General features: G+C 39.4%; 1 protein-coding gene across 1 annotated transcript in view; it reads left to right on the forward strand.

The window, feature by feature from the left end:
- fras1 (Fraser extracellular matrix complex subunit 1) overlaps nucleotides 1–25,855 on the forward strand; it is a 278,952-nt gene that overhangs the window by 146,680 nt on the left and 106,417 nt on the right. The window contains exons 20-21 of the mRNA XM_061904877.1: nucleotides 21,911–22,066; nucleotides 22,978–23,124. Of these exons, the coding sequence (XP_061760861.1) occupies nucleotides 21,911–22,066; nucleotides 22,978–23,124 (303 nt within the window). The remainder of the gene's footprint in view (nucleotides 1–21,910; nucleotides 22,067–22,977; nucleotides 23,125–25,855) is intronic.

Raw genomic sequence — 25,855 nt, forward strand, 5'->3', positions numbered from 1 at the left:
GATATGCATATTCCAGTGTACTACGCGTCCAAACAAACAAACACTGTAATGTCTTACCGACAGAACGGGGACATAGATGTGTGTATTCCAGTGTTTTACACGTCCACACAAACACACATATGTATTGTCTTACAGAAGGAACGGGGACATAGATATGCATATATTCTAGTGTGTTACACATCCACACAAACACACACTTTATTGTCTTACCGACAGAACGGGGACATGGATATGTATACTCCAGTGTATCACACATTCACACAAACACACACTGTAATGTCTTACCGACAGAACGGGGACATAGATGTGTGTATTCCAGCGTATTACACATCCACACAAACACACATTTTATTGTTTTACCGACAGAACGGAGACATAGATGTGTATATTCCAGTGTATTACACGTCCACACAAACACACACTGTAATGTCCTACCGAGAGAAAGGGGACATATATATGTATATATTCTAGTGTATTACACGTCCACACAAACACACACTGTAATGTCTTACCGACAGAACGAGGACATAGATTTGTATATTCCAGTGTATTACACGTCCACACAAACACACACTGTAATGTCTTACCGACAGAACGAGGACATAGATATGTATATTCCAGTGTATTACACGTCCACACAAACATACACTGTAATGTCTTACCGACAGAACGAGAACATAGATATGTATATTCCAGTGTATTACACGTCCACACAAACACACACTGTAATGTCTTACCGACAGAACGAGGACATAGATATGTATATTCCAGTGTATTACACGTCCACACAAACACACACTGTAAAGTCTTACAGACAGAATGGGGACATAGATATGGATATATTCCAGCGTATTACACGTCCACACAAACACACACTTTATTCTCTTACCGACAGAACGAGGACATAGATATGTATATATTCCAGTGTATTACATGTCCACACAAACACACACTGTAATGTCCTACCGACAGAAATGGGACATATATATGTATATGTTCTAGTGTGTTACACGTCCACACAAACACACACGGGTACATAGATATGTATATTCCAGTGTATTACATGTCCACACAAACACACACTGTAATGTCTTACAGACCGAACGGGGACATAGATATGTATATATTCCAGTGTATTACATGTCCACACAAACACACACACTGTAATGTCCTACCGACAGAACGGGGACATATATATGTATATCTTCTAGTGTATTACACGTCCACACAAACATACACTGTAATGTCTTACCGACAGAACGGGGACATAGATGTGTGTATTCCAGTGTTTTACACGTCCACACAAACACACATATGTATTGTCTTACAGACGGAACGGGGACATAGATATGTATATATTCTAGTGTGTTACACATCCACACAAACACACACTTTATTGTCTTACCGACAGAACGGGGACATAGAGATGTATATTCCAGTGTATTACACGTCCACACAAACACACACAGTAATGTCTTACCGACAGAACGGGGACAAAGATGTGTGTATTCCAGTGTATTACACGTCCACACAAACACACACTGTAATGTCTTACAGACAGAACGGGGACATAGATATGTATATTCCAGTGTATTACACGTCCACACAAACACACACTGTAATGTCTTACCGACAGAACGGGGACAAAGATGTGTGTATTCCAGTGTATTACACGTCCACAGAAACACACACTGTAAAGTCTTACAGACAGAACGGGGACATAGATATGGATATATTCCAGCGTATTACACATCCACACAAACACACACTTTATTGTCTTACCGACAGAACGGGGACATAGAGATGTATATTCCAGCGTATTACACGTCCACACAAACACACACTGTAATGTCTTACAGACAGAACGGGGACATAGATATGTATATATTCTAGTGTATTACACATCCACACAAACACACACTGTAATGTCTTACCGACAGAACGAGGACATAGATGTGTATATTCCAGTGTATTACACGTCCACACAAACACACACTGTAATGTCTTACCGACAGAACGGGTACATAGATATGTATATTCCAGTGTATTACACGTCCACACAAACACACACTGTAATGTCTTACAGACCGAACGGGGACATAGATATGTATATATTCCAGTGTATTACACGTCCACACAAACACACACACTGTAATGTCCTACCGACAGAACGGGGACATAGATATGTATATTCCAGTGTATTACACGTCCACACAGACACACACTTTATTGTCTTACCGACAGAACGAGGACATAAGTATGTATATTCCACTGTATTACACGTCCACACAAACACACACTGTAATGTCTTACAGACAGAACGGGGACATCCATCCATTTTCTACCGCTTATTCCCTTTTGGGGTCGCGGGGGGCGCTGGCGCCTATAGGCTGGCACCTATCTCAGCTACAATCGGGCGGAAGGCGGGGTACACCCTGGACAAGTTTCCACTTCATCGCAGGGCCAGAACGGTGACATATATATGTATATATTCTAGTGTACTACACGTCCACACAAACACACACTGTATTGTCTTACCGACAGAACGGGGACATAGATATGTATATATTCCAGTGTATTACACGTCCACACAAACACACACTTTATTGTCTTACCGACAGAACGGGGACATAGATATGTATATATTCCAGTGTATTACACGTCCACACAAACACACACTTTATTGTCTTACCGACAGAACGGGGACATAGATATGTATAATCCAGTGTATTACACATCCACACAAACACACACTGTAATGTCTTACAAACAGAACGGGGACATAGATATGTATATATTCCAGCGTATTACATGTCCACACAAACACACACTGTAATGTCCTATCGACAGAAAGGGGACCTAGATATGTATATATTCTAGTGTATTACACATCCACACAAACACACACTGTAATGTCTTACCGACAGAACGAGGACATAGATATGTATATTCCAGTGTATTACACGTCCACACAAACACACACTGTAATGTCTTACAAACAGAACGGGGACATAGATATGGATATATTCCAGCGTATTACATGTCCACACAAACACACACTGTAATGTCCTATTGACAGAAAGGGGACATATATATGTATATATTCTAGTGTATTACACGTCCACACAAACACACACTGTAATGTCTTACCGACAGAACGAGGACATAGATATGTATATTCCAGTGTATTACATGTCCACACAAACACACACTGTAATGTCCTATCGACAGAAAGGGGACATGTATATGTATATATTCTAGTGTATTACACGTCCACACAAACACACACTTTATTGTCTTACCGACAGAACAGGGACACAGATATGTATATTCCAGTGTATTACACGTCCACAGGGACACACACTTTATTGTCTTACCGACAGAACGAGGACATAGAGATGTATATTCCAGTGTATTACACATCCACACAAACACACACTGTAATGTCTTACAGACAGAACGGGGACATAGATATGTATATATTCCAGTGTATTACATGTCCACACAAACACACACTGTAATGTCCTACCAACAGAAATGGGACATATATATGTATATATTCTAATGTATTACACGTCCACACAAACACACACTGTAATGTCTTACCGACAGAACGAGGACATAGATATGTATATTCCAGTGTATTACACGTCCACACAAACACACACTGTAATGTCTTACCGACAGAACGGGTACATAGATATGTATATTCCAGTGTATTACACGTCCACACAAACACACACACTGTAATGACCTACCGACAGAACGGGGACATATATATGTATATATTCCAGTGTATTACATGTCCACACAAACACACACACTGTAATGTCTTACCGACAGAACAGGGACACAGATATGTATATTCCAGTGTATTACACGTCCACAGGGACACACACTTTATTGTCTTACCGACAGAACGAGGACATAGATATGTATATTCCATTGTGTTACACGTCCACACAAACACACACTGTAATGTCTTACAGACAGAACGGGGAACTCCATCCATTCCTACCGCTTATTCCCTTTTGGGGTCGCGGGGGGCGCTGGCGGCTATCTCAGCTACAATCGGGCGGAAGGCGGGTTCTACCCTGGACAAGTCGCCACCTCATCGCAGGGCCAGAACGGGGACATATATATGTATATATTCTAGTGTATTACACGTCCACACAAACACACACTGTAATGTCTTACCGACAGAACGGGTACATAGATATGTATATTCCAGTGTATTACATGTCCACACAAACACACACTGTAATGTCTTACAGACAGAAAGGGGACCTAGATATGTATATATTCTAGTGTGTTACACGTCCACACAAACACACACACTGTAATGTCCTACCGACAGAACGAGGACATAGATATCTATACTCCAGTGTATTACACATCCACACAAACACACACTGTAATGTCTTACCGACAGAACGGGGACATAGATGTGTGTATTCCAGTGTATTACACGTCCACACAAACACACACTGTAATGTCTTACAGACAGAACGGGGACATATATATGGATACATTGCAGCGTATTACACATCCACACAAACACACACTTTATTGTCTTAACTACAGAACGGGGACATAGATATGTATATTCCAGTGTATTACACATCCACACAAACACACACTTTATTGTCTTACAGACGGAACGGGGACTTAGATATGTATGTATTCTAGTGTGTTTCACGTCCACACGAACACACACTTTATTGTCTTACCGACAGAACGGGGACATAGATATGTATACGCCAGTGTATCACACATCCACACAAACACACACTGTAATGTCTTACTGACAGAACGGGGACATAGATGTGTGTATTCCAGTGTATTACACGTCCACACAAACACACACTGTAATGTCTTACCGACAGAACGGGGACATAGATATGCATATTCCAGTGTACTACGCTTCCAAACAAACACACACTGTAATGTCTTACAGACAGAACGGGGACATAGATATGTATATATTCCAGTGTATTACATGTCCACACAAACACACACTGTAATGTCTTACCGACAGAACGGGGACATAGATGTGTGTATTCCAGTGTTTTACACGTCCACACAAACACACATATGTATTGTCTTACAGAAGGAACGTGGACATAGATATGCATATATTCTAGTGTGTTACACATCCACACAAACACACACTTTATTGTCTTACCGACAGAACGGGGACATGGATATGTATACTCCAGTGTATCACACATTCACCCAAACACACACTGTAATGTCTTACCGACAGAACGGGGACATAGATGTGTGTATTCCAGCGTATTACACATCCACACAAACACACACTTTATTGTTTTACCGACAGAACGGAGACAAAGATGTGTATATTCCAGTGTATTACACGTCCACACAAACACACACTGTAATGTCCTACCGAGAGAAAGGGGACATATATATGTATATATTCTAGTGTATTACTATCCACGCAAACACACACTGTAATGTCTTACCGACAGAACGAGGACATAGATATGTATATTCCAGTGTATTACGCATCCACACAAACACACACTGTAATGTCTTACCGACAGAACGAGGACATAGATATGTATATTCCAGTGTATTACACGTCCACACAAACATACACTGTAATGTCTTACAGACAGAACGGGGACATAGATATGGATATATTCCAGCGTATTACACATCCACACAAACACACACTTTATTCTCTTACCGACAGAACGGGGACATAGATATGTATATATTCCAGTGTATTACATGTCCACACAAACACACACTGTAATGTCTTACCGACAGAACGGGTACATAGATATGTATATTCCAGTGTATTACACGTCCACACAAACACACACACTGTAATGTCTTACCGACAGAACAGGGACACAGATATGTATATTCCAGTGTATTACACGTCCACAGGGACACACACTTTATTGTCTTACCGACAGAACGAGGACATAGATATGTATATTCCATTGTGTTACACGTCCACACAAACACACACTGTAATGTCTTACAGACAGAACGGGGAACTCCATCCATTCCTACCGCTTATTCCCTTTTGGGGTCGCGGGGGGCGCTGGCGGCTATCTCAGCTACAATCGGGCGGAAGGCGGGTTCTACCCTGGACAAGTCGCCACCTCATCGCAGGGCCAGAACGGGGACATATATATGTATATATTCTAGTGTATTACACGTCCACACAAACACACACTGTAATGTCTTACCGACAGAACGGGTACATAGATATGTATATTCCAGTGTATTACATGTCCACACAAACACACACTGTAATGTCTTACAGACAGAAAGGGGACCTAGATATGTATATATTCTAGTGTGTTACACGTCCACACAAACACACACACTGTAATGTCCTACCGACAGAACGGGGACCTAGATACGTATATATTATAGTGTGTTACACGTCCACACAAACACACACTTTATTTTCTTACCGACAGCACGGGGACATAGATATCTATACTCCAGTGTATTACACATCCACACAAACACACACTGTAATGTCTTACCGACCGAACGGGGACATAGATGTGTGTATTCCAGTGTATTACACGTCCACACAAACACACACTGTAATGTCTTACAGACAGAACGGGGACATATATATGGATACATTGCAGCGTATTACACATCCACACAAACACACACTTTATTGTCTTAACTACAGAACGGGGACATAGATATGTATATTCCAGTGTATTACACATCCACACAAACACACACTTTATTGTCTTACAGACGGAACGGGGACTTAGATATGTATGTATTCTAGTGTGTTTCACGTCCACACGAACACACACTTTATTGTCTTACCGACAGAACGGGGACATAGATATGTATACGCCAGTGTATCACACATCCACACAAACACACACTGTAATGTCTTACTGACAGAACGGGGACATAGATGTGTGTATTCCAGTGTATTACACGTCCACACAAACACACACTGTAATGTCTTACCGACAGAACGGGGACATAGATATGCATATTCCAGTGTACTACGCTTCCAAACAAACACACACTGTAATGTCTTACAGACAGAACGGGGACATAGATATGTATATATTCCAGTGTATTACATGTCCACACAAACACACACTGTAATGTCTTACCGACAGAACGGGGACATAGATGTGTGTATTCCAGTGTTTTACACGTCCACACAAACACACATATGTATTGTCTTACAGAAGGAACGTGGACATAGATATGCATATATTCTAGTTTGTTACACATCCACACAAACACACACTTTATTGTCTTACCGACAGAACGGGGACATGGATATGTATACTCCAGTGTATCACACATTCACCCAAACACACACTGTAATGTCTTACCGACAGAACGGGGACATAGATGTGTGTATTCCAGCGTATTACACATCCACACAAACACACACTTTATTGTTTTACCGACAGAACGGAGACAAAGATGTGTATATTCCAGTGTATTACACGTCCACACAAACACACACTGTAATGTCCTACGGAGAGAAAGGGGACATATATATGTATATATTCTAGTGTATTACTATCCACGCAAACACACACTGTAATGTCTTACCGACAGAACGAGGACATAGATATGTATATTCCAGTGTATTACGCATCCACACAAACACACACTGTAATGTCTTACCGACAGAACGAGGACATAGATATGTATATTCCAGTGTATTACACGTCCACACAAACATACACTGTAATGTCTTACAGACAGAACGGGGACATAGATATGGATATATTCCAGCGTATTACACATCCACACAAACACACACTTTATTCTCTTACCGACAGAACGGGGACATATATATGTATATATTCCAGTGTATTACATGTCCACACAAACACACACTGTAATGTCCTACCGACAGAAATGGGACATATATATGTATATGTTCTAGTGTGTTACACGTCCACACAAACACACACGGGTACATAGATATGTATATTCCAGTGTATTACATGTCCACACAAACACACACTGTAATGTCTTACGGACCGAACGGGGACATAGATATGTATATATTCCAGTGTATTACACGTCCACACAAACACACACACTGTAATGTCCTACCGACAGAACGGGGACATATATATGTATATATTCTAGTGTATTACACGTCCACACAAACATACACTGTAATGTCTTACCGACAGAACGGGGACATAGATGTGTGTATTCCAGTGTTTTACACGTCCACACAAACACACATATGTATTGTCTTACAGACGGAACGGGGACATAGCTATGTATATATTCTAGTGTGTTACACATCCACACAAACACACACTTTATTGTCTTACCGACAGAACGAGGACATAGATATGTATAATCCAGTGTATTACACATCCACACAAAGACACACTGTAATGTCTTACCGACAGAACGGGGACATAGATGTGTGTATTCCAGTGTATTACACGTCCACACAAACACACACTGTAATGTCTTACAGACAGAACGGGGACATATATATGGATATATTCCAGCGTATTACACATCCACACAAACACACACTTTATTGTCTTAACTACAGAACGGGGACATAGATATGTATATTCCAGTGTATTACACATCCACACAAACACACACTTTATTGTCTTACAGACGGAACGGGGACTTAGATATGTATGTATTCTAGTGTGTTTCACGTCCACACGAACACACACTTTATTGTCTTACCGACAGAACGGGGACATAGATATGTATACGCCAGTGTATCACACATCCACACAAACACACACTGTAATGTCTTACTGACAGAACGGGGACATAGATGTGTGTATTCCAGTGTATTACACGTCCACACAAACACACACTGTAATGTCTTACCGACAGAACGGGGACATAGATATGCATATTCCAGTGTACTACGCGTCCAAAAAAACACACACTGTAATGTCTTACAGACAGAACGGGGACATAGATATGTATATATTCCAGTGTATTACATGTCCACACAAACACACACTGTAATGTCTTACCGACAGAACGGGGACATAGATGTGTGTATTCCAGTGTTTTACACGTCCACACAAACACACATATGTATTGTCTTACAGAAGGAACGGAGACATAGATATGCATATATTCTAGTGTGTTACACATCCACACAAACACACACTTTATTGTCTTACCGACAGAACGGGGACATGGATATGTATACTCCAGTGTATCACACATTCACACAAACACACTGTAATGTCTTACCGACAGAACGGGGACATAGATGTGTGTATTCCAGCGTATTACACATCCACACAAACACACACTTTATTGTTTTACCGACAGAACGGAGACATAGATGTGTATATTCCAGTGTATTACACGTCCACACAAACACACACTGTAATGTCCTACCGAGAGAAAGGGGACATATATATGTATATATTCTAGTGTATTACACGTCCACACAAACACACACTGTAATGTCTTACCGACAGAACGAGGACATAGATATGTATATTCCAGTGTATTACACGTCCACACAAACATACACTGTAATGTCTTACAGACAGAACGGGGACATAGATATGGATATATTCCAGCGTATTACACATCCACACAAACACACACTTTATTCTCTTACCGACAGAACGGGGACATAGATATGTATATATTCCAGTGTATTACATGTCCACACAAACACACACTGTAATGTCCTACCGACAGAAATGGGACATATATATGTATATGTTCTAGTGTGTTACACGTCCACGCAAACACACACGGGTACATAGATATGTATATTCCAGTGTATTACATGTCCACACAAACACACACTGTAATGTCTTACAGACCGAACGGGGACATAGATATGTATATATTCCAGTGTATTACACGTCCACACAAACATACACTGTAATGTCTTACCGACAGAACGGGGACATAGATGTGTGTATTCCAGTGTTTTACACGTCCACACAAACACACATATGTATTGTCTTACAGACGGAACGGGGACATAGATATGTATATATTCTAGTGTGTTACACATCCACACAAACACACACTTTATTGTCTTACCGACAGAACGGGGACATAGAGATGTATATTCCAGTGTATTACACGTCCACACAAACACACACTTTATTGTCTTACCGACAGAACGAGGACATAGATATGTATAATCCAGTGTATTACACATCCACACAAAGACACACTGTAATGTCTTACCAACAGAACGGGGACATAGATGTGTGTATTCCAGTGTATTACACGTCCACACAAACACACACTGTAATGTCTTACAAACAGAACGGGGACATAGATATGGATATATTCCAGCGTATTACATGTCCACACAAACACACACTGTAGTGTCCTATCGACAGAAAGGGGACCTAGATATGTATGTATTCTAGTGTATTACACGTCCACATAAACACACACTGTAATGTCTTACCGACAGAACGGGGACATAGATATGTATATTCCAGTGTATTACACGTCCACACAAACACACACTGTAATGTCTTACAGACAGAACGGGGACATAGATATGTATATTCCAGTGTATTACACGTCCACACAAACACACACTGTAATGTCTTACCGACAGAACGGGGACAAAGATGTGTGTATTCCAGTGTATTACACGTCCACAGAAACACACACTGTAAAGTCTTACAGACAGAACGGGGACATAGATATGGATATATTCCAGCGTATTACACATCCACACAAACACACACTTTATTGTCTTACCGACAGAACGGGGACATAGAGATGTATATTCCAGCGTATTACACGTCCACACAAACACACACTGTAATGTCTTACAGACAGAACGGGGACATAGATATTTATATATTCCAGTGTATTACATGTCCACACAAACACACACTGTAATGTCCTACTGACAGAAATGGGACATATATATGTATATATTCTAGTGTATTACACATCCACACAAACACACACTGTAATGTCTTACCGACAGAACGAGGACATAGATGTGTATATTCCAGTGTATTACACGTCCACACAAACACACACTGTAATGTCTTACCGACAGAACGGATACATAGATATGTATATTCCAGTGTATTACACGTCCACACAAACACACACTGTAATGTCTTACAGACAGAACGGGGACATCCATCCATTTCCTACCGCTTATTCCCTTTTGGGGTCGCGGGGGGGGCTGGCGCCTATAGGCTGGCACCTATCTCAGCTACAATCGGGCGGAAGGCGGGGTACACCCTGGACAAGTCGCCACTTCATCGCAGGGCCAGAACGGGGACATATATATGTATATATTCTAGTGTACTACACGTCCACACAAACACACACACTGTAATGTCCTACCGACAGAACGGGGACATAGATATGTATATATTCCAGTGTATTACACGTCCACACAAACACACACTTTATTGTCTTACCGACAGAACGGGGACATAGATATGTATATATTCCAGTGTATTACACGTCCACACAAACACACACTTTATTGTCTTACAGACTGAACGGGGACATAGATATGTATATAATCTAGTGTGTTACACGTCTACACAAACACACACTTTATTGTCTTACCGACAGAACGGGTACATAGATATGGATATATTCCAGCGTATTACACATCCACACAAACACACACATTATTGTCTTACCGACAGAACGGAGACATAGATATGCATATATTCTAGTGTGTTACACATCCACACAAACACACACTTTATTGTCTTACCGACAGAACGGGGACATGGATATGTATACTCCAGTGTATCACACATTCACACAAACACACTGTAATGTCTTACCGACAGAACGGGGACATAGATGTGTGTATTCCAGCGTATTACACATCCACACAAACACACACTGTAATGTCCTACCGAGAGAAAGGGAACATATATATGTATATATTCTATTGTATTACACGTCCACACAAACACACACTGTAATGTCTTACCGACAGAACGAGGACATAGATATGTATATTCCAGTGTATTACACGTCCACACAAGCACACACTGTAATGTCTTACCGACAGAACGAGGACATAGATATGTATATTCCAGTGTATTACACGTCCACACAAACACACACTGTAATGTCTTACAGACAGAACGGGGACATAGATGTGTGTATTCCAGCGTATTACACATCCACACAAACACACACTTTATTCTCTTACCGACAGAACGGGGACATAGATATGTATATATTCCAGTGTATTACATGTCCACACAAACACACACTGTAATGTCCTACCGACAGAAATGGGACATATATATGTATATGTTCTAGTGTGTTACACGTCCACACAAACACACACGGGTACATAGATATGTATATTCCAGTGTATTACATGTCCACACAAACACACACTGTAATGTCTTACAGACCGAACGGGGACATAGATATGTATATATTCCAGTGTATTACACGTCCACACAAACACACACACTGTAATGTCCTACCGACAGAACGGGGACATATATATGTATATATTCTAGTGTATTACACGTCCACACAAACATACACTGTGATGTCTTACCGACAGAACGGGGACATAGATGTGTGTATTCCAGTGTTTTACACGTCCACACAAACACACATATGTATTGTCTTACAGACGGAACGGGGACATAGATATGTACATATTCTAGTGTGTTACACATCCACACAAACACACACTTTATTGTCTTACCGACAGAACGGGGACATAGAGATGTATATTCCAGTGTATTACACGTCCACACAAACACACACTTTATTGTCTTACCGACAGAACGGGGACATAGATATGTATAATCCAGTGTATTACACATCCACACAAACACACACTGTAATGTCTTACAAACAGAACGGGGACATAGATATGTATATATTCCAGCGTATTACATGTCCACACAAACACACACTGTAATGTCCTATCGACAGAAAGGGGACCTAGATATGTATATATTCTAGTGTATTACACATCCACACAAACACACACTGTAATGTCTTACCGACAGAACGAGGACATAGATATGTATATTCCAGTGTATTACACGTCCACACAAACACACACTGTAATGTCTTACAAACAGAACGGGGACATAGATATGGATATATTCCAGCGTATTACATGTCCACACAAACACACACTGTAATGTCCTATCGACAGAAAGGGGACGTATATATGTATATATTCTAGTGTATTACACATCCACACAAACACACACTGTAATGTCTTACCGACAGAACGAGGACATAGATATGTATATTCCAGTGTATTACAATTCCACACAAACACACACTGTAACTTCCTATCGACAGAAAGGGGACATATATATGTATATATTCTAGTGTATTACACGTCCACACAAACACACACTTTATTGTCTTACCGACAGAACAGGGACACAGATATGTATATTCCAGTGTATTACACGTCCACAGGGACACACACTTTATTGTCTTACCGACAGAACGAGGACATAGAGATGTATATTCCAGTGTATTACCCATCCACACAAACACACACTGTAATGTCTTACAGACAGAACGGGGACATAGAGATGTATATTCCAGTGTATTACATGTCCACACAAACACACACTGTAATGTCCTACCAACAGAAATGGGACATATATATGTATATATTCTAATGTATTACACGTCCACACAAACACACACTGTAATGTCTTACCGACAGAACGGGTACATAGATATGTATATTCCAGTGTATTACATGTCCACACAAACACACACTGTAATGTCTTACAGACAGAACGGGGACCTAGATATGTATATATTATAGTGTGTTACACGTCCACACAAACACACACTTTATTTTCTTACCGACAGAACGGGGACATAGATATCTATACTCCAGTGTAATACACATCCACACAAACACACACTGTAATGTCTTACCGACAGAACGGGGACATAGATGTGTGTATTCCAGTGTATTACACGTCCACACAAACACACACTGTAATGTCTTACAAACAGAACGGGGACATATATATGGATATATTCCAGCGTATTACACATCCACACAAACACACACTTTATTGTCTTACAGACATTACGGGGACATAGATATGTATATATTCTAGTGTATTACACGTCCACATAAACACACACTGTAATGTCTTACCGACAGAACGGGGACAAAGATGTTTGTATTCCAGTGTATTACACGTCCACACAAACACACACTGTAATGTCTTACAGACAGAACGGGGACATAGATATGTATATTCCAGTGTATTACACGTCCACACAAACACACACTGTAATGTCTTACCGACAGAACGGGGACAAAGATGTGTGTATTCCAGTGTATTACACGTCCACACAAACACACACTGTAATGTCTTACAGACAGAACGGGGACATAGATATGGATTTATTCCAGCGTATTACACATCCACACAAACACACACTTTATTGTCTTACTGACAGAACAGGGACATAGAGATGTATATTCCAGCGTATTACACGTCCACACAAACACACACTGTAATGTCTTACAGACAGAACGGGGACATAGATATTTATATATTCCAGTGTATTACACGTCCACACAAACACACATTGTAATGTCCTACTGACAGAAATGGGACATATATATGTATATATTCTAGTGTATTACACATCCACACAAACACACACTGTAATGTCTTACCGACAGAACGAGGACATAGATATGTATATATTCTAGTGTATTACACGTCCACACAAACACACACTGTAATGTCTTACAGACCGAACGGGGACATAGATATGTATATTCCAGTGTATTACACGTCCACACAAACACACACTGTAATGTCTTACAGACCGAACGGGGACATAGATGTGTATATTCCAGTGTATTACACGTCCACACAAACACACACACTGTAATGTCCTACCGACAGAACGGGGACATATATATGTATATATTATAGTGTATTACACGTCCACACAAACATACACTGTAATGTCTTACCGACAGAACAGGGACATAGATATGTATATTCCAGTGTATTACACGTCCACACAGACACACACTTTATTGTCTTACCGACAGAACGAGGACATAGATATGTATATTCCAGTGTATTACACGTCCACACAAACACACACTGTAATGTCTTACAGACAGAACGGGGACATCCATCCATTTTCTACCGCTTATTCCCTTTTGGGGTCGCGGGGGGCGCTGGCGCCTATAGGCTGGCACCTATCTCAGCTACAATCGGGCGGAAGGCGGGGTACACCCTGGACAAGTCGCCACTTCATCGCAGGGCCAGAACGTACATACATACATATATATGTATATATTCTAGTGTACTACACGTCCACACAAACACACACTGTATTGTCTTACCGACAGAACGGGGACATAGATATGTATATATTCCAGTGTATTACACGTCCACACAAACACACACTGTAATGTCTTACAGAAAGAACGGGGACATAGATATGTATATATTCCAGTGTATTACATGTCCACACAAACACACACTGTAATATCCTACCGACAGAAAGGGGACATAGATATGTATATTCCAGTGTATTACACGTCCACACAAACACACTTTATTGTCTTACAGACAGAACGAGGACATATATATGTATATTCCAGTGTATTACACGTCCACACAAACACACACTGTAATGTCTTACAGACAGAACGGGGACATAGATATGTATATATTCTAGTGTATTACACGTCCACATAAACACACACTGTAATGTCTTACCGACAGAACGGGGACAAAGATGTTTGTATTCCAGTGTATTACACGTCCACACAAACACACACTGTAATATCTTACAGACAGAACGGGGACATAGATATATATATTCCAGTGTATTACACGTCCACACAAACACACACTGTAATGTCTTACCGACAGAACGGGGACAAAGATCTGTGTATTCCAGTGTATTACACGTCCACACAAACACACACTGTAATGTCTTACAGACAGAACGGGGACATAGATATGGATTTATTCCAGCGTATTACACATCCACACAAACACACACTTTATTGTCTTACTGACAGAACGGGGACATAGAGATGTATATTCCAGCGTATTACACGTCCACACAAACACACACTGTAATGTCTTACAGACAGAACGGGGACATAGATATTTATATATTCCAGTGTATTACACGTCCAAACAAACACACACTGTAATGTCCTACTGACAGAAATGGGACATATATATGTATATATTCTAGTGTATTACACATCCACACAAACACACACTGTAATGTCTTACCGACAGAACGAGGACATAGATATGTATATTCCAGTGTATTACACGTCCACACAAACACACACTGTAATGTCTTACAGATCGAACGGGGACATAGATATGTATATTCCAGTGTATTACACGTCCACACAAACACACACTGTAATGTCTTACAGACCGAACGGGGACATAGATATGTATATATTCCAGTGTATTACACGTCCACACAAACACACACACTGTAATGTCCTACCGACAGAACGGGGACATATATATGTATATATTATAGTGTATTACACGTCCACACAAACATACACTGTAATGTCTTACCGACAGAACAGGGACATAGATATGTATATTCCAGTGTATTACACGTCCAGACAGACACACACTTTATTGTCTTACCGACAGAACGAGGACATAGATATGTATATTCCAGTGTATTACACGTCCACTCAAACACACACTGTAATGTCTTACAGACAGAACGGGGACATCCATCCATTTTCTACCGCTTATTCCCTTTTGGGGTCGCGGGGGGCGCTGGCGCCTATAGGCTGGCACCTATCTCAGCTACAATCGGGCGGAAGGCGGGGTACACCCTGGACAAGTCGCCACTTCATCGCAGGGCCAGAACGGGGACATATATATGTATATATTCTAGTGTACTACACGTCCACACAAACACACACACTGTAATGTCCTACCGACAGAACGGGGACATATATATGTATATATTATAGTGTATTACACGTCCACACAAACATACACTGTAATGTCTTACCGACAGAACAGGGACATAGATATGTATATTCCAGTGTATTACACGTCCAGACAGACACACACTTTATTGTCTTACCGACAGAACGAGGACATAGATATGTATATTCCAGTGTATTACACGTCCACTCAAACACACACTGTAATGTCTTACAGACAGAACGGGGACATCCATCCATTTTCTACCGCTTATTCCCTTTTGGGGTTGCGGGGGGCGCTGGCGCCTATAGGCTGGCACCTATCTCAGCTACAATCGGGCGGAAGGCGGGGTACACCCTGGACAAGTCGCCACTTCATCGCAGGGCCAGAACGGGGACATATATATGTATATATTCTAGTGTACTACACGTCCACACAAACACACACTGTATTGTCTTACCGACAGAACGGGGACATAGATATGTATATATTCCAGTGTATTACACGTCCACACAAACACACACTGTAATATCTTACAGAAAGAACGGGGACATAGATATGTATATATTCCAGTGTATTACATGTCCACACAAACACACACTGTAATATGCTACCGACAGAAAGGGGACATATATATGTATATATTCTAGTGTATTACACGTCCACACAAACACACACTATAATGTCTTACCGAGAGAACGAGGACATAGATGTGTATATTCCAGTGTATTACATGTCCACACAAACACACACGGTGATGTCTTACAGACCGAACGGGGAAATAGATATGTATATATTCCAGTGTATTACACGTCCACACAAACACACACACTGTCATGTCCTACCGACAGAACGGGGACATATATATGTATATATTCTAGTGTATTACACGTCCACACAAACATACACTGTATTGTCTTACCGACAGAACGGGGACATAGATATGTATATTCCAGTGTATTACACGTCCACACAAACACACTTTATTGTCTTACAGACAGAACGAGGACATAGATATGTATATTCCATTGTGTTACACGTCCACACAAACACACACTGTAATGTCTTACCAACAGAACGGGGACATAAATATGTATATATTCCAGTGTGTTACACGTCCACACAAACACACACTGTAATGTCTTACCGACAGAACAGGGACATATATATGTATATATTCAGGTGTATTACATGTCCACATAAACACACACTTTATGGTCTTACCGACAGAACGGGGACATAGATTCCTGACAATGGTTTTAGTAAGATATTAATTCAGTGGTTTTGATGTGACACTCAGTCTATTATAAATGTTCATTTCCTGAGAAACCTGACTTAAAAAATCTGTATTCAGAAATCAATTCACAACACCGCTGTTGAATCAACAAACTAAATGACTCACTCAAGGTGAGAAAACATGGTTCTAATTGTTTCTGTTGAGAAAGAACACAGTGACGGAGTCAGAGGTTTTTTTTTAGCACTTTGAAGACTCCACTTGACTTGTTGCGTAAATGTTGCATCACGGCACGACGGGAAGTTGCAAAGCTGGGAATGTGACTTTAAAAGCGTTTACTCACCTACGTCAATTGTTTCCCTCGGTGATGCGTCATGTTTCTTGAGTGAAAACTCAGTCAGGATCAGTAAGGTCTTTAAAAGTTCTTCATCCGCTCACAGTGAGCAGCAGCGCACACAAAAAGACAATGTTTTGAAAATAAAGTTACGTTTAATTGAGGGAAAGACAATTGCTTGGACAGGTAAGGTCTCATATAAAATAGGGCCAGGCCTTTTTTTTTGACCCAATTTTTTCCCCGAAGGGATCGAGGTGGATCTACTTTTACTGGAAAAACTCCACAAACTAAGAAAAGGACTGATGAACCTGAAGGTCCCAAAGAACCCCTAAAAGAACCATCTTCCCCTAAAGGTCCCAGGACTGGATCAGCTTCCCTCAAAGGTCCCAGATGATTTTAATAGTCCCAGAGTAAACCAAATCGGACCTACCTCTAAAAGTCCAAATTGTACCCAAAGAGTTTGGGGGTTTTACTAGTGCCCTTTTCGGTGCAATTTTGGATGGGAAATACACTTTCTTTGAAAGGTAAGTTCTCGTACAAAATAGGGCTAGGACTGTAATGAGCACCAATTGTTCCGAACAGGATTGGGTTCTATTCTTTTGGGTGCAATGTAGTCTCCTGGTCTCAGAGTCTTGGCCACTAGAGGGCCCAGATTCTACCATTTGCCCCCTAAAAGTATCATGCACTGCCAAATAAAACTGAGCCCTTAAGGTAGAAGAACCGAGAAACAGGAAGCAGGAAATAGGAAGAAAGATATAGGAAAAGGAAACAGGACACAGGAAGCAGGACACAGTAAACAGAAACCGAGAAATAGGAAGCAGGGAACAGGAAGCAGGTTACAGGAAGAGGGAAACAAAAAAAAGGAAACCGCAAAGAGGAAGCAGGAAATAGGTACTAGGAAACTGGAAATGGGAAGCAGGAAACGCAAAACATGAAGCAGGAAACAGAACATGCGAAACAGGAAAGCAGGAATCAGGAAGTAAGAAACAGGAAGAAGGAAACAAGAAAAAGAAAACAGGAAGCAGGAAACCGCAAAAGTGAAACAGGAAGTAGGAAATGCGAAACAGAAAGCAGGAAACAGAAAACAAGAAACAGGTAGCAGGAAACGAGAAACAGGAAGCAGGAAACGTGAAAAAGAAGACGAGAGGCAGAAAACAAGAAATAGGAAGCAGGAAATGCAAAGCAGGACACAAGAAGCAGTAAACAGAAAACAATAAGCAGAAATCTGGACACAGGAAATGGGAAGCAGGAAACAAGAAAAAGGAAACGGCAAATAGGAAGCTGGATCTAGGTAATAAGAAACTGGAAATGGGAAGCAAGAAACGAGAAACATGAAGCAGGAAACAGAACATGAGAAACAGGAAGCAGGAAGTAAGAAACAGGAAGAAGGAAACAAGAAAAATAAAACAGGGAGCAGGAAACCGCTAATGCAAAACAGGAAGCAGGAAATGCAAAACAGGAAGCAGAAAACATTAAACGAGAAACAGGAAGCAGGAAAAGTGCAGCAGGAAACTAGAAACAGGACACAGGAAGCAGTAAACAGAAAACGGGAAGCAGGAAACAAGAAAAAGGAAACGGCCAATTTGAAGCAGGAAATAGGTAATAAGACACTGGAATTGGGAAGCAGGAAACGTGAAACATGAAGCAGGAAACACAACATGAGAAAAAAGAAGGAGGGAAGCAGGATGTAAGAAACAGGAAGAAGGAAACAAGAAAAAGAAAACAGGGAGCAGGAAACCACAAATGTGAAACAGGAAGCAGAAAATGTGAAACAGGAAGCAGAAAATGTAAAACAGGATGCGGGAAATGTGAAACAGGAAGCAGAAATCGAGAAACAGGAAGCAGGAAAAGTGAAACAGAAAAAAGGAAAAAAGGACACAGGAAGCAGTACACAAAACGAGAAGCAGGGAACAAGAAAACGGAAGTGGCAAATATGAGGCAGGAAATAGGTAATAAGAAACTGGAAATGGGAAGCAGGAAACGCGAAACATGAAGCAGGAAACAGAACATGAGAATCAGGAAGCAGGAAGTAAGAAAAAGGAAGAAGAAAATAAGAAAAAGAAAACAGGAAGCAGGAAACTGCAAATGTGAAACAGGAAGCAGGAAATGGGAAACAAGAAGCAGGAAACAGAAAACGAGAAACACGAAGCAGGAAATGGGAAACAGGAAGCTGTAAACGTGATACAGGAAGCAGTAAACGTGAAACAGATAGCAGGAAAAGTGAAAAAGCAAGAAGGAAACAGGAGACAGTAAGCAGTAAACAGAAAACGAGAAGCAGGAAACAGGAAGCAGGCTAAAGGAAATGCGAAGTATCATATCAAACTTTTCACCTTTTTTTTATAGATTCTTCCTTCACGTTTGTTTCTTCTCCACACATTTCACATCAGTCAGTTGAAGAAAAAGCAACAAATGTAAGAAAACATCACTTTTTTGTAGCAGACTTCATCTCAATCACAGTTCAACTCAAAATGGCAACTTTTACTTTGTTTGCTCACATGATGCATCTTTGGGGAGAATTCACCCAGTGTGTGAGTGTGTGTGTGTGTGTGTGTGTGTGTGTGTGTGTGTGTGTGTGTGTGTGTGCGTGTGCGTGCGTGCGTGCGTGCGTGTCCTCCACCAGACTCACCTGCACAGGTGTTGCATGAGTGTGAGGGAGGAAGCAAAAGAAAGATAAGAAGAGAGATAAAAATAATCCAAGAGATGAAAATAAGAGCGTGAGAATATCATAACAGTCTGAGCACTTCCATCATTGTTTGTCTTCATGGTGTTCATGATAGGACTCGTGCTGGGAACCAGAAAGAACATGAATATTATTAAATCCTCAATTTTATTGTCCAATAACAAACTAAAAGGTGAGAGGTAAACAATGCTTTTATCTATATTTAGCAATGTTTTCACTTACTACAAACATACAATAAATGTAATAAATATAATATAATAAATAAATATAAGTAAATATAATAAATGCTCTGAAGGGTTAGTTGAGTGTCGAAACATGAGATAGACAATCAACCAAATGAAATATACATTTATATTTTCAATATAAATGATGTGTTTGAATATATTGTTAAATGTAACCTCAAGGGATTCTACTGGCCTGAACTATACTGTTGGCTGTGAAACCAAAGGAAAAGTGCAGCAGGGAAGTGCACCGGAAGCAAACGGAGGACATGGCGGGCATATAAAGCATCCTGATGGGCCAGCAGGCACAGGTGTGTCCTGGTGGCCAGCGAGGGACAGGTCAGGAAGCCATCCATTGGCACCACGAGGCCAACAGGAAGCGGAAACCAAAATAAGAGTGCTGAAACAGGAAGCAGTAAACAAACACAATCTGGTGTGAGAGGTATACTCCATAGTACTACACTATGTAGTATAATAAGAAGTATTTTATGTCCCCAGGGTGCAACATGGGGTGTGAGAGGTGTACAGCAGATCTTCAGACCAGCATCGGCAGCATTTGTTTGTGGTGCAAAGAAGGCGGGGCTTTGTTGCTAGGTGACCACTGTGTCCCCCGGTGTGCCCCAGACCACTACATCCTACATGGGGCCTGCCTCAGTAAGTGTGCAAGAACTGTGATCATTTTGAAATAAAAGTGACTTTTTTCTGATTTGTTGCTCTCAACACATTATTTGACGGCAGACAAGAACCCTGTCGGTTTTGGATCTTAGTTGCCACAACATAATTAAGGTAGCGCTAAAGCTAAATCTTGTCTTTTTTTTAAATTAATCTTCCAAATTGTTTGACTTCATACCGGATAAGAACCTTGTTGATTTTGAAAGCTACTTGATCTAAGATGCTAACATTAGCTTGTTGTTTACGCTCGAATGTGTTCAAATCCGGCTTCCGTTTCTTTGCAACTTGTTTTTCAAATGTTAAACTACTCTTTAAAATGTCAGCTATTAGTTGTGCCGTGGCAAGGCAAACACTCTATTGATTTTGGAAGCTACTTGACACCAGATAATAAAGCTAGCAGGTTGTTTACGCTCCAAGATGTTCAAATGAAAAGGTTTCTTTCAAATATTGAAATGAATCTTTGCCATTGGTGAAATTACTTTCGTAGCAAGACAAGAAGCCTATTGATTTTTAATCATTGCAAGACACAAAAGACTGCCAAGTTCAAATATGTTACTTTTTTTCCCGTTACCTTTCTGATGTTGTTCTGTGCAAGAGCGGGAAGCCTATTGATTTTGAGTGCCAAAAGTGTCGTTGAAGTCAAAGTGGTGTTGATTTGATCATCATGCAGGAACCCTATTGATTTTAAATACCAGACAACGTGTGTTTGTGGTGACCGCTATGTATTTTATTTTTATTGAAAATCATCTCTACATGAAGATTGTTGCTCCATGGCAAGAACCCTGTTGCTTTTAATTGTTCACCTTTGCTGTGTTGTTTGAGGTTTTGTGTGGGACTTCTATTGAATTTGACAACAAGTCTTTCTTGTGTATTTAACACGTTTTCGCCACTAGGATGCCACGCCTCCTGTGAGTCCTGCAGGGGGGCGGGGCCTCTTGCTTGCACTTCCTGCCACGCCCCCAATGTGCTGCTGCCCTCAGGAGTGTGTGCCCCCAGGTGTCACCTTGGTTACCATGACAACGGCCATGGCGTCTGTCAGGGTGAGTGACACCTTGTTTGTTTGTTGACAATGTTAGCATTCTTTGTTTGTTGACAATGTTAGCATTGTTTATATGTTGACAACATTAGCATTGTTTATTTTGTTGACAACATTAGCATTGTTTATTTGTTGATAACATTAGCATTGTTTATTTATTGACAATGTTATCATTGTTTATTTATTGACAATGTTAGCAAAGTTTTTTTTGTGGACAACATTAGCATTGTTCATTTGTTGACAACATTAGCATTGTTTATTTGTTGACAACATTAGCATTGTTCATTTGTTGACAAGGTTAGCATTGTTTATTTGTTGACAACATTAGCATTGTTTATTCGTTGACAATGTTACTATAGTTTATTTATTGACAATGTTAGTATTGTTGATTTGTTGACAAGGTTAGCATAGTTTATGTTTTGACCAGGTGAGCACAGTTTACTTGTTGACAACATTAATATTGTTTATTTGTTGACACAATTAGCATTGTTTATTTGTTGACAACATTAGTATAGTTTATTTGTTGACAACATTAGTATAGTTTATTTGTTGACAACATTAGTATAGTTTATTCGTTGAGAATGTTAGCATAGTTTATTTGTTGACAACATTAGCATTCTTTATTTGTTGACAAGGTTAGCAAAGTTTATTTATTGACAACATTAGCATTGTTTAATTGTTGACAATGTTAGCAAAGTTTATTTGTTGACAACATTAACATTGTTTATTTTTTGACATCATTAGCATTGTTTATTTGTTTACAATGTTAGTATAGTTTATTTATTCACAATGTTAGTATTGTTGATTTGTTGACAAGGTTAGCATAGTTTTTTTCGACCATGTAAGCATAGTTTATTTGTTGACAACATTAGCATTGTTTATTTGTTGACAATGTTAGTATAGTTTATTTATTCACAATGTTAGCAAAGGTTGTTTGTTGACAACATTTGCATTGTTCATTTGTTGACAATGTTAACAAAGTTTATTTGTTGACAACATTAGCATTGTTTATTTGTTGACAACATTAGCATTGTTTATTTGTTGACAACATTAGCATTCTTTATTTGTTGACAAGGTTAGCAAGGTTAGCAAAGTTTATTTATTGACAACATTAGCATTGTTTAATTGTTGACAATGTTAGCAAAGTTTATTTGTTGACAACATTAACATTGTTTATTTGTTGACATCATTAGCATTGTTTATTTGTTGACAATGTTAGTATAGTTTATTTATTCACAATGTTAGTATTGTTGATTTCTTGACAAGGTTAGCATAGTTTTTTTCGACCATGTAAGCATAGTTTATTTGTTGACAACATTAGCATTGTTTATTTGTTGGCAATGTTAGTATAGTTTATTTGTTGACAACATTAGCATAGTTTATTTGTTGACAACATTAGCAGTTTTTATTTGTTGACAATGTTAGTAAAGTGTATTTGTTGACAAAATTAGTATAGTTTATTTGTTGACAATGTTAGCATACTTTATTTGTTGACAACATTAGTATAGTTTATTTGTTGACAATGTTAGCATAGTTTATTTGTTGACAACATTAGCATAGTTTATTTGTTGACAATGTTAGCATAGTTTATTTGTTGACAACATTAGCATAGTTTATTTGTACAGATGGTTAGTATTGTTTATTTGTTGACAAGGTTAGCATAGTTTATTTGTTGACAATGTTGGCATTGTGTATTTGTTGACAATGTTAGCATAGTTTATTTGTTGACAAAATTAGTATAGTTTATTTGTTGACAATGTTAGCAAAGTTTATTTGTTGACAACATTAGCATAGTTTATTTGTTGACAATGTTAGCATAGTTTATTTGTTGACAACATTAGCATAGTTTATTTGTTGACAACAATAGCATTGTTTATTTGTTGACAACATTAGCATTTTTTATTTGTTGACAAGGTTAGCAGTGTTTATTTGTTGACAAAATTAGCATTGTTTATTTGTTGACAATGTTAGTATAGTTTATTTGTTGACAATGTTAGTATTGTTGATTTGTTGACACGGTTAGCATAGTTTATGTTTTGACCAGGTAAGCATAGTTTATTTGTTGACAAAATTAGCATTATTTTTTTGTTGACAATATTAGCCTAGTTTATTTGTTGACAACATTAGCATTGTTTATTTGTTGACAAGGTCAGCATTGTTTATTTGTTGACAATGTTAGAATAGTTTTTTTGTTGACACCATTAGCATTGTGTATTTGTTGACAATTTTAGAATACTTTATTTGTTGACAACATTAGCATAGTTTATTTGTGGAGAAGGTTATTATTATTTATTTGTTGACAATTTTAGAATACTTTATTTGTTGACAACATTAGCATAGTTTATTTGTAGAAAAGGTTAGTATTGTTTATTTGTTGACAAGGTTAGCATAGTTTATTTGTTGACAATGTTAGCATTGTGTATTTGTTGACAACATTAGCATTGTTTATTTGTTGACAAGGTTAGCATTGTTTATTTGTTGACAATGTTAGAATAGTGTATTTGTTGACAACATTAGCATAGTTTATTTGTTGACAACATTAGCATTGTTTATTTGCAGAGAAGGTTAGTATTTTTTATTTGTTGACAAGGTTAGCATAGTTTATTTGTTGACAATGTTAGCATTGTTTATTTGTTGACATTAGCATTGTTTATTTGTTGACAAGGTCATCAATCAATCAATGTTTACTTATATAGCCCTAAATCACTAGTGTCTCAAAGGGCTGCACAAACCAC

Source organism: Nerophis ophidion, linkage group LG01, assembly GCF_033978795.1.
Source record: "Nerophis ophidion isolate RoL-2023_Sa linkage group LG01, RoL_Noph_v1.0, whole genome shotgun sequence".
Taxonomy (NCBI): Eukaryota; Metazoa; Chordata; class Actinopteri; order Syngnathiformes; family Syngnathidae; genus Nerophis; species Nerophis ophidion.